The following is an 11,244-nucleotide window of genomic DNA, read 5'->3' on the forward strand; positions in this document are numbered from 1 at the left end:
TGGGATCAAGTGCACCCTCAACAAATTTGAAGATGACACCAAGCTGAGTGGTGGGGTTGATATGACAGAAGGAAGGGACACCACCCAAAGGGACCTGGACAGGCTTGAGAAGTGGGGCCACGTGAACCTAATGAGGTTCAACAAGTCTAAATGCAGGGTGATGCACCTGGGTTGGGGCAATCCCAGAGGTGAGTACAGAGTAGGAGAAGAACTCATTGAGAGCAGCCCTGTGGAGAAGGACTTGATGGATGAAAAGTTCGACATGAGTGCGTGTTTGCAGCCCAGAAGGCTAACTGCATCCTGGGCTGCATCAACAGAAGAGTGGCCAGCAAGTCAAGGGACGTTATTGTCCCCCTCTACTCAGCCCTTGTGAGGCCCCACTTGGAGTACTGCATCTAGGTGTGGAGCCCCCAGTACAAGAAAGATGTAGACGTGTTAGAGCGGGTCCAGAGGAGGGCCACAAAGATGATCAGAGGGCTGGAGCACCTCTTCCATGAAGAAAGGCTGAGAGCTGGGGCTGTTCAGCCTACAGAAGAGAAGGCTCCAGGATGATCTCATCACAACCTTTCAGTACTTAAAGGGGTCTTATAAAAGGGATGCAGAAGGACTCTTTACTCAGGTAGATAATGATAGGACAAGGGGGAATGGTTTTAAACTAAAAGAGGGAAGATTTACATTAGAGCTTGGAAAGAAATTTTTCACTCAGAGGGTGGTGAGGCACTGGAACAGGTTGCCCAGACAGGCTGTGGATGCCCCATCCCTGGCGGTGTTTAAGACTAGGTTAGATGAGGCCCTTAGGAACCTGATCTAGTGGGTGGCATCCCTGCCTATGGCAGGGGGGTTGGAACTAGATGATCCTTGAGGTCCCTTCCAACCCAGACCATTCTATGCTTCTATGATTCTATGAACACCCTGGGATGCATTAGGAGGAGTGTTGCCAGCAGGTCGAGGGAGTTGATCCTTCCCCTCTGTTCAGCACTGGTGAGACACATATGGAGTGCTGTGTTCAGTTCTGGGCTCCCCGGTACATGGACATACTGGAGCCAATCCAGTGAGGGGTCACAAAGATGAGTAAGGGACTAGAGCATCTCTATATGATCAGAGATTGGGACAACTGGGACTGTTTGGCCTGGAAAAGAGAAGGCTCAGGAATATCTTACCAATATGTACAAATATATGATAGGAGAGTGTAAAGAAGGCTGAGCCAGACTCTTCTCAGTGGTAACCTGTGACAGGAAAAGAGGCAATGGGCACAAACTGAAGCACACATTTCCATTTGAACATAAGAAAAGAATTTTTTACTGTGAAGGTAGAACACTGGAAGAGGTTGCCAAGAGAGGTTGTAAAGTCTTCATTCTTGGAGTTATTCAAAACCCAAATAGACACAGTCCTGGGCGATCTGCTGCAGCAGATCCTGCTCTAAGCAGGAACTTCCTTCCAACCTCAACAATTCTGTGATTTTTGTGATCTTCTGCAATGTCTCAGAAAAAGGACAGAGTAATATCTGTGGAGAGGGTTGCTACTATAAAGACTTATTTGCTTTTATTTCAGGCTCAAAATACAGAATTTTCTTCAAGAATGAATAACTGGTAATTTTGGAAGTGCTTTAAAAATTTTCCTTTAAACATTTTTTCTCCCTCATGTTTTCTTAGGGAAGGCAAATGTGAGTTCTTATACTATGAGAACACTGGCTTTGAAGTTAATTTAGAATGGAAAGGTAGAAAAATGCCTCTGGTTACTGAAGACATGTAAAAGATATCTTCCTTTGCACAGCCTTACCTGTGAAGTCTGAGAATCCATGGAAGCTCTCTTCATCCACCTTGCAGGCTTCCATCAGGCTACTGAAGAGGGTGCCAATTGGATCCAAAGGGTGTCCCACCAAACCTTCAAGATTCGTTATTGAGGTTACTCCTTTGTGGAGAAGTTCTATGTTAGAAAAGATGGAGGGAGGAGGGAGGGAAAGAGTGCATATTAGCCACTCTTTAGTTAGCCACTTTATTACTTAAAAGAGGAAGGAAAAAAAAAAAAAGAATGAAGGCAAAACGCCATTCACACACTTGCAAAGCACATTATGGGTCAACAGTTTCAACTGTAGTGATTTTTTTTTTTTTTGAAATCTCTTACTCGCTACCAGGAAATCTTCTGAAAACATCTGCTGAAAAATGACAGCAAAGACTTTTTGACTTTTTTTTTTTTTTTTTTTGTAATATATCCACATCTGTTTCCTGGCTCAAAAGATGTAGTGCCATTTTGTACGTTTTAAGTGAATCTGATGGCACTGAAATAAATGAAAATACTCTAAAATATGTTCCATTATCCCAAATAAAACATGAGCTTATTTTGCATCTAAATATTAATGAAATGATAAACTCAGGATGACAACTCCTTTAAAAAACTAAAAAGAATAAAAACATTAAATGTAGTATTCAAGAAAAAATTGTCTTTTAATTGAATCATGTTAATTTTGGCATTCTAAATTTTCAGTCAACAAACATACTTTGTTGGATACTTTACTTTGTAGCCCTCACCCATAGATCAGTTGGAACATGAAAAAAATCCTTTAGCACAATGAATTGAAGAAAGTATGTATTTGGTAAAGGTTATAGATTCCCCTGATCCCATTTTTTTACTAACAGTCTTATGGCACTAGCTCTCCTTTGACTCCAACCCCCAACTTTTTTCTCCTAAACATGTATATGCTACTGAACTATGGGAGATCAGTCTCATTATGGCTGATCATGTAAAAATTGTATACAAGCTATTATGGATGCTCTGCTTCTCTACCTACTACACACTAACTTGAAGATGCCTCTACTCACTCTCATTTATGGGGTATCACCTTCCTTAGTAACCACATGCATTATTTCAAAGCTTTAAAATGCTAGAAAGCCTGCTTCTTACCTAAATGTGTGGGGCTACAAAATGAAACAGCCATACTGTTGAACTGATTGCTCAGAAGGATAGGGCTGGGTGGTTTTTTTTGTTTGTTTGTTTGTTTGTTTTTGTTGTTTGTTTTTTTTTTTTTGATGTTGTTGCTGTTTAGGAATCAACTGATATGAAATTTAAAAAAAAAAAGTAGATCTTTGTCTTACTAACAAATAGCATGTGCTATACATGACATGCAGAAACAAGTAATATTAACAAAAAAGATTATTCACGCTGACTTCTTACTGATTCACTTATACGTTACATTACCACTATGATCATTTGCAATGGAGAGTTAAAGACACCTCATTGACTTTATAGTTTCAAAAACAGTTTTCTTATGCAAAGTTCCAAATGTTATCGTCATCTTGTCATGTCCTTTGCCCTCCTCTCTTCCCCACATTTACCTTTCTTCTGAGCCTGGAACATTTCCAGCTGTTTCTGCTGCTGCCTTCTTAGTGTATTAACAATAGCTATTGCCAGCCTCAGTGCTTCTCTTGGATATCCATGAGATCGTAATGCATCCACCCTCGCACAGGCTGTAGGAACATGTTCTAAAATGGAGAAAATAATTGAATGCCCCCTAAAATAATGCCATAGAAACTAAACAAAGTGGCAAGTCACAGAAACCTCTTTCCAGTTTAGCCACTTACCATGCCAGAGGGGCCACCCATGAGAGTCAAAGAGTGAGTTTTCAGTGTCGTCATGGTAACAGTAGTTGGTGTATAGGTTACTGCTGATAATGTGCTGTAAGTGGCTGTCCTGCCAGTGAAGATCGCATGCCTCAATGGCTCGAGTGAACACTGTCCGATGGGGCCTGTTCGATGAATCTGTCATTTTCAGAAGTTCAGAAAGCTTCATCAGCTTTTACTCATTCATATGTGAATAAGTCATTCACAGCGTTCTTGCCTTCTTCCTACTCACAACCCCCAACTGACGGCAGCCTGTCTTATCCCCCGTCTGCAAGAAGCAGGCTGCAGATGACATTTCACATCCTATTACTGAACAGGCTAGACAAAGTGTGCACCATTCACTCTGCATTCAAAAAGAGATCTATGGAACAGCAAGACTAATGCTAAACAGGGCTTTGCAAAGGGAACAGCTAAAGATGAAGGATATCTGACAGCTCTCCTGAGAACAAACTAGAAAGTATATGGCACAGCTACTCAAACATTCCCAACTTCTCTACTTCTGAGACCCAGAGCTGCAAGGACAAGGGATGGATGAACAGCGTATGAAGAACTCTGGGTCAGACGTGTTCTGCAGGGGTTTCCCTACATCGAGGCCCCTTCAAGGCAGATGAGGGAGCCGCCAGGACCCGGCAGCCCTCACGAGGGTGGCTGATGAGGCTTGGGTGGAGACAGGAGTGTCCCTCCTCTGTCATACAAAGGCAGCCCCTAAGGAGCGCGAGCGACCAGGAGTGTGGCTAACAGAGCAGGCAAACAGGGCTTGTCAGTCAGGGAGTGGTGTGGCAGTGTGTTCAGGCAGGGCATGCAGGGAGGGTGCTGAAGGTTGGACAGGTTGACTATGGAGCGATGGTATCCACCCAGCAGAAGACAGTGGCCTCACAGAGCTCAGCACACACCCACCACAGCTGATGCAGCCTCCCAGACAGAACTCCAGGGGGAACATGCTGCCACCGAGGTGTCAGGCTGCTGGGTGTGCCCTACTCTTATGCCACTACAGGATGACAGTAGAGAGCACAGCTCTGGGAGGTGTGCCCAGGTTGAAGAACTGCTTTGTCTGGTGGCAGAGCTTTGGGAGGAGGTGGGCAGGCTGAGGAGCATCAGGGAGTCAGAGAAGGAGATTGACTGGTGAGGTAGAGCTCTGCCATCCCTGCAGCATGGTCCTCAGCCAGCCATAGCCACTGCTCAAGAAACAAAAGTTCCCCTACCCCCTTGCCAGAACGCAGACAGAAGGGATCTAATAAGAGACAGGGGGGAGTGGAAGCAGGATCCTGTTTGGCGTAGCAGGTGACCTCAGCAGCTGCCTACCTCACCTTCCCAGGTGCCCCTACACAACAGGAACGAGGTTCTGGAACTGTATAGGAAATCAAATGACAATGCGGATAAAGGTCCATCTATATTGAGGGAGTTGCCCAGGGCAAGTCAACCTATGTCCCACATAACAACAACCCCCACCAAGAAAAAAAGAACAGTTATAGTCATAGGGGATTCCCTTCTGAAGGGAACAGAGGGCCCGATTTGTTGTTCAGACCTGACCCATAAGGAAGTCTGCTGTCCCTGGGGCAGGGGTATGAGACATCATTCAGACAGTCACTCGTCTGGTAATAATCCCTCTGATTATTACCCTTTATTGTTTTTTCAAGTTGGCAGTGATGAGATGGCAAAGAGAAGCCAAAGAGCAATCAAAAGGGAATTTAGGGCTTTGGGGCAACTGGTTGAAGGATCAGGTGCACAGGTAGTGCTTTCCTCCATCCTTCCAGTAGCAGGGATCAATACTGAAAGGAACAGGTGAACCTATCTGATCAATACGTGGCTCCGAGGCTGATGCCACCAACACAGTTTCAAGTTTCTTGATCATGGGAAGGTCTACATGACACCAAGCCTACTGACTCCTGATGGAGATCACCTTTATCTGAGGGAGAAAAGGATTTTTGTCCAGGAATTATCAGGGCTGATCAACAGGGCTTTAAAACTAGATTCGAAGGGGGAAAGGGACAAAACCAGGCCCACCAGAGATAAGCTATGGGACTGGACACCAATTTTTGAGGAACTGCATGCTGGGGAGGCCCTTCAGTCTGCCCCACAAAGGGCTGAGTTGAATGAAAAACATCTCAAATGTTTCTATACATACACACGCAGCATGAGAAATAAGCATTTCAGCTCCCTGAAATGCTTGTATACTAATGCGCGTAGTATGGGAAACAAACAGGAAGAACTGGAGATCTGCGTGCAGTCGCAAGGCTATAATCTCATTGCAATCATGGAGACATGGTGGGATAGCTCACATAACTGGAATGCTGTCATGGAAGGCTACGTGCTTTTTAGAAAAGACCAGACAGGAAGGCGAGGTGGTGGAGTTGCTCTTTATGTGAGAGAGCAACTGGAATGTGTGGAGCTCTGCCTAGGGGTGGATGAAGAGCGAGTTGAGAGCTTATGGGTAAGGATTAAAGGGCAGGCTACCACAGCTGACGCTGTTGTGGGTGTTTGCTACAGGTCACCTGATCAGGAAGAGGAGGTGGATGAAGCCTTCTTCAGACAGCTCCAAGTAGCCTCTCAGTCACAAGCCCCGGTTCTCATGGGAGATTTCAACCACCCTGATATCTGCTGGGAAGACCACACAGCTGGGCACAAATAGTCCAGGAGGTTCCTGCAGTGCACTGATGACAAATTTTTGACACAGGTGGTCAAAGACCAACAATGAAAGGTGTGTTACTAGACCTTGTATTAACAAATGAGGAAGGATTAGTTGGAGATGTGAGGGTCAGTGAGCAGCCTTGGCCGCAATGACCATGATATGGTGGAGTTCAGGATCTTGCGAGGAGGAAGCAGGGCAAAAAGTAGGATTGCGACCTTGAACTTCAGGAGAGCAAACTTTGTCCTCTTCAGGGATCTACTTGAAAGAATTCCATGGGTTAGGTCCATGGAAGGAGGGGGGGTCCAAGACAGATGGTCAGTATTCAAGTATCACTTCCTCCAAGCTCAAGATTGGTGCGTCCCTATGAGCAAGAAGGCAAGCAAAGGGTACAGGAGATCTGTGTGGATGATCAGGAAGCTCCTGGCAAAGCTCAAAAAGAAGAAGGAAGTTTACAGCATGTGGAAAAGGGGGGCAGGCGACTTGGACGGAATATAGGGATGCTGTCAGAGTATGCAGGGATGCGACAAGGAAGGCCAAGGCCCATTTGGAATTAGATCTGGCAATGGATGTCAAGGACAACAAGAAGGGCTTCTTCAAATACATCAGTAGAAAAAGGAAGACTGGGGAAAATGTTGGCCCACTGCTGAATGGGGCAGGTGCCCTAGTGACAAATAATACAGAGAAGGCAGAGTTGCTGAATGCCTTTTTTGCTTGTCTTTACTGCTATGAAATCAGAAATCTCAGACCCTGGAGACAAGAGAGGAAGTCCGGAGAAAGGAGGACTTTCCCTTCTTCGAAGAGGCTCAGGTCAGAGATCATCTAAGCACACCTGACATCCACAAATCCATGGGTCCCAATGGCATGTACCCACAGGTGCTGAGGGAGCTGGCCGATGTTATTGCTAGGACCCTCTCCATCATCTTTGAAAGGTTGTGGAGAACAGGAGAGGTGCCTGAGGACAGGAAGAGAGCCAATGTCATGCCAGTCTTCAAAATGGGCAAGAAGGAGCACCTAGGCAACTACTGGCCAGTCAGCCTCACCTCCATCCCTGGAAAGGTGATGGAACAGCTCATCCTGGAGGTCATCTCCAAGCATGTGGAGGGTAAGAAGGTGATCAGGAATTGTCAGCCTGGATTCACCAAGGGGAGTTCATGCTTAACCAATCTGCTGTCCTTCTATCATGAGATGACTAGATGGGTAGATGAGGGGAGAGCGGTGGATGTGGTCTACCTTGACTTCAGCAAGGCTTTTGACACTGTCTCCCGTAACATCCTCATGGGCAAGCTCAAGAAGTTCAGGCTAGATGAGTGGACGGTGAGGGGGATTGATAATTGGCTGAATGGCAGAACTCGGAGAGTTGTGCTTAGTGATGCAGAATCTAGTTGGAGGCCTGTAGCTAGTGGTGTCCCCCAGGGGTCAGTACTGGGTCCAGTGTTGTTTAACTTATTCATCAATGACCTGGACAATGGAAGAGAGTGCACCTTCAGCAAGTTTGCTGATGACACAAAGCTCAGAGGAGTGGCTGATACCCCAGAAGGCTGTGCTGCCATTCAGAGGGATCTTAACAGGCTGGAGGGTTGGCCGATAGGAACCTTGTGAAGTTCAACAAGGGCAAGTGCAAGGTCCTGCACCTGGGGAGGAATAACTCCAAGCACCAGTACAGGTTGAGGGGTGAGCTGCTGGAGAGCAGCTCTGCAGAGAGGGACCCCGGAGTCCTGGTGGATAGCAGGCTGACCATGAGTCAGCAATATGCCCTTGTGGCCAAGTTGTCTAACGGTATCCTGAGCCGTATTTGGAAGAGTGTTGCCAGCAGGTCGAGGGAGGTGATCCTCCCCCTCTACTCAGCCCTGGTGAGGCCACACCTGGAGTATTGTGTCTAGTTCTGGGCTCCCCAGTGCAAGAGGGACATAGAACTACTGGAGCGAGTTCAGAGGATGGCTACAAAGATGATTAGAGGACTAGAACTCCTGTCATACAAGGACAGGCTGAGAGAACTGTGCCTGTTTAGCCTGGAAGAGAAGACTGTGGGGAGACCTCATTAATGTATATAAATATTTGAGGGGAGGGTGTCAAGAGGATGGAGCCGGTCTCTTTTCAGCTGTTCCCAGAGACAGGACGAGAGGCAACGGGCACAAACTGAAGCACAGGAGGTTCCGAACATGAGGGGGCACTTCTTTACTGTGAGGGTGACAGAGTACTGGAACAGGTTGCCCAGAGAGGTTGTGGAGTCTCCTTCTCTGGAGATATTCAAAACTTGCCTGCATGCCATCCTGCGCAATGTGCTCTACATGATCTTAATTGGCAGGGAGGTTGGACTAGATGATCTTCAGAGGTCCCTTCCAACCTCGGCCATTCTGTGATTCTGTGTGACTTTCAGTCTTTCTCTTTGAAAAGTGATGTTAACTTTGAGCACTTGTTTAATTTTTTGTCATAAACATCTACAAATACTGTAGATAAAACAAGGTGCACTGAGGTCATGGGAGTGGCATAACCCTTACTGGGCATCTATCCATGGCAAAACCCCTCTGTCAATGTCATGTCCAAGTTGCCACTAGCCTGTCCAGGTTGGGCTGAACTTCAAGAAATCCAGAAAGCAAAAACCACCTCTTTAGGGAGTTATTTGGTGAATGAACTTCTAGCCCCAGCTAGCTGTGAGATTTCTAAAGGAACTCTCTAACTATTTCCTTTGGAGGTAATCTTACAAAAAAAAGGACCAATGTAAAACCCATCTAAATTCACATCTGCCCCTCCCTCCCCAACATTTAATTTTAACTTTACCATAATTATATGAAATATGTATCAAAATGCTGAGGGTTTTTGTTCAAGGGAAATGTCTTGTGTTTTCCCCAGTAGCAATCTTTGCTTAGAGAGGACTGGACAAGGCTTCTGCCAGATTTAATAATCACATTTTTTATTAGAAAGCATGATACTGAATATACAGAGACCTCCAAGAAGGCAGTGCTGCCTCTACACCCCCCCCTCCCCAACCTGGCAATGCAGAATGCACAACACAGAACAGATCCTATAAATGGCTGCTTTACTTTTTCACCCACTCAGTTTAATGCAGTTGCAACTGATCTCTCTTTAAATAGGTATCAAAGGCTTTGTAACTGCAAACAAAATAAAAATCCCAACACCAGAAGGGATACAAGATTGTAGTCAAGCAAAGAAACAAGCTTTTACTTTGACATACTTCAAGGACATTCCATTTACATGCAATAAGTATTCAGAAGGACCAAGTGAAAAGCTAGAGGACCTAACTAAACACAAATACTTGCTTTGAAAACATCGCAGCCCCGGCATGAAAAAAACAATTTATCCTTCCTGCAAGGAAGTATTAGTGAAAATAAATTTGACTGGTCTGTCCTTAATAAGAAAGTTGCTTGTCCCAGTCCCAGGAAAGAGTGCTGAATTCTGCAAGGCTAGAGTATATAAGACAGATGTTATATGTTGCAGTCAGTGCATATATTTAGGCTTACCTTGGTTAGCATTTTCACCCCGAGGCAAAGCATTGGTTAAATTGGGCACCTCGTTTCCATGGTTTCCATCTTCCCAGGGGCAAACATCCACACTGTTCCATTTTTTCAGCTGTTTTAGCCAACTGGCCTTCTGCTCCAACTTGCAGTGGGGATTTAAAACTATACACATCCATAGAGCACCTGATTTAAAAAAAAATCGCTAAAATATGTTTTCTATTAAAAATGCAGCAGTCAATGACTAATTGCAAACTTCTATACTGTAATATATTTTTTTCTCCCCTATACTGCTTACTTCCCAGCTACACCTAGCACCAGGCAGGCTGAATTCCTGACTCAGAATGTGGCCCATCTGAAGCAGCTGAAAGAATGTACCAATCCAACCTTCTAAATTAAAAGGCGTTAAGTTAGTCTTTTGTACCAGAAAAATCCAGAGCTCACAAAGCATGGTTCGTCAAAACCAAACAAGAATTCACATAAAGTTTCAGAATGAAATTACCCAAGTTTTTCTTCTAATTTTTGTATCAGGAGTGAATGTTTTCTACAAACAAGAACTATGTATCTTCCAGCTTCACATTAGAGGAACCAAACAAGTACGAGTAAAACATGTATTTTGTAAACACATACTTCTACACTCAAAACCCAGCAAAAGTACTGCTGATCATGTAATTCTTTTTACAAACACATCTGGATCTCAGGGACACAGTAAACACTGGTTTTATGCAGTCTAATAGGGATATTTTTTACTGCAATTGCTTCAGTAATTTGGTTACACTTGAAAAAATTTATACATGTTCATTTTATAGAGCTCTAATTTACAGAAAGCTAGTTTGCTCTGACACATACCTTTTTTTTTTCTTTTTTTTTTTTTTGCTACGTTTTTTATGTTTGCTATGCACACATACCATTACTTTAGAACCTGTTCCATGACACTATATAACATGGCAGGTATAAATACATCAGGGTTTCCAGAAACTATTTTCAAATTGAAAGATTTTTCTCTAAATCAGCTGTCTCTTCATCAGCATGAACTTTGACAGAAGCAAGAAGACATCTGAAAGCGCTATTTAGCAACAGTTCATTTTCTCATTAAGACCATGCCTTTTTGGCCTCCATACCAAAGAGGTCAAAGCCTCTTTGGTATGGAGGACGATGGCTGAAATATAAATATGGAGAGGCCTGGCAGATTGATTACATCACACTCCCTCAAACTCGCAATGGCAAGCGCCATGTACTTACCATGGTGGAAGCAACCACCGGATGGCTGGAAACATATCCTGTGCCTCATGCCACTGCCCGGAACACTATCCTGGGCCTTGAAAAGCAAGTCCTATGGCGACATGGCACCCCAGAAAGAATAGAGTCGGACAATGGGACTCACTTCCGAAACAACCTTATAGACACTTGGGCCAAAGAACATGGTATTGAGTGGGTGCATCACATCCCCTATCATGCACCAGCCTCCGGGAAAGTTGAGCGATACAATGGCCTGTTAAAGACTACATTGAAAGCAATGGGCGCT

General features: G+C 44.7%; 1 protein-coding gene across 2 annotated transcripts; it reads right to left on the reverse strand.

Annotated features, from left to right (window-relative positions):
• Positions 1-1,720: 1,720 nt before the first annotated feature.
• On the reverse strand, positions 1,721-10,969 carry LOC137847243 (zinc finger SWIM domain-containing protein 6-like). Of its 2 annotated transcripts, none has more exons than XM_068665531.1 (4): positions 9,726-10,969; positions 3,579-3,755; positions 3,333-3,479; positions 1,721-1,911 (listed from the first exon to the last, which is right to left on the reverse strand). In XM_068665531.1, exons 1-4 carry the CDS (start codon positions 9,892-9,894, stop codon positions 1,736-1,738), a joined length of 669 nt encoding a protein of 222 aa, XP_068521632.1. In that variant the 5' UTR covers positions 9,895-10,969; the 3' UTR covers positions 1,721-1,735. The 2 variants fall into 2 exon arrangements, with proteins under 2 accessions (XP_068521632.1, XP_068521631.1); XM_068665530.1 differs by having other exon boundaries at positions 1,721-1,926; positions 9,726-10,959.
• Between the last annotated feature and the right edge of the window lie 275 nt (positions 10,970-11,244).

This window comes from Anas acuta, chromosome W (genome assembly GCF_963932015.1).
Source record: "Anas acuta chromosome W, bAnaAcu1.1, whole genome shotgun sequence".
Lineage (NCBI taxonomy): Eukaryota > Metazoa > Chordata > Aves > Anseriformes > Anatidae > Anas > Anas acuta.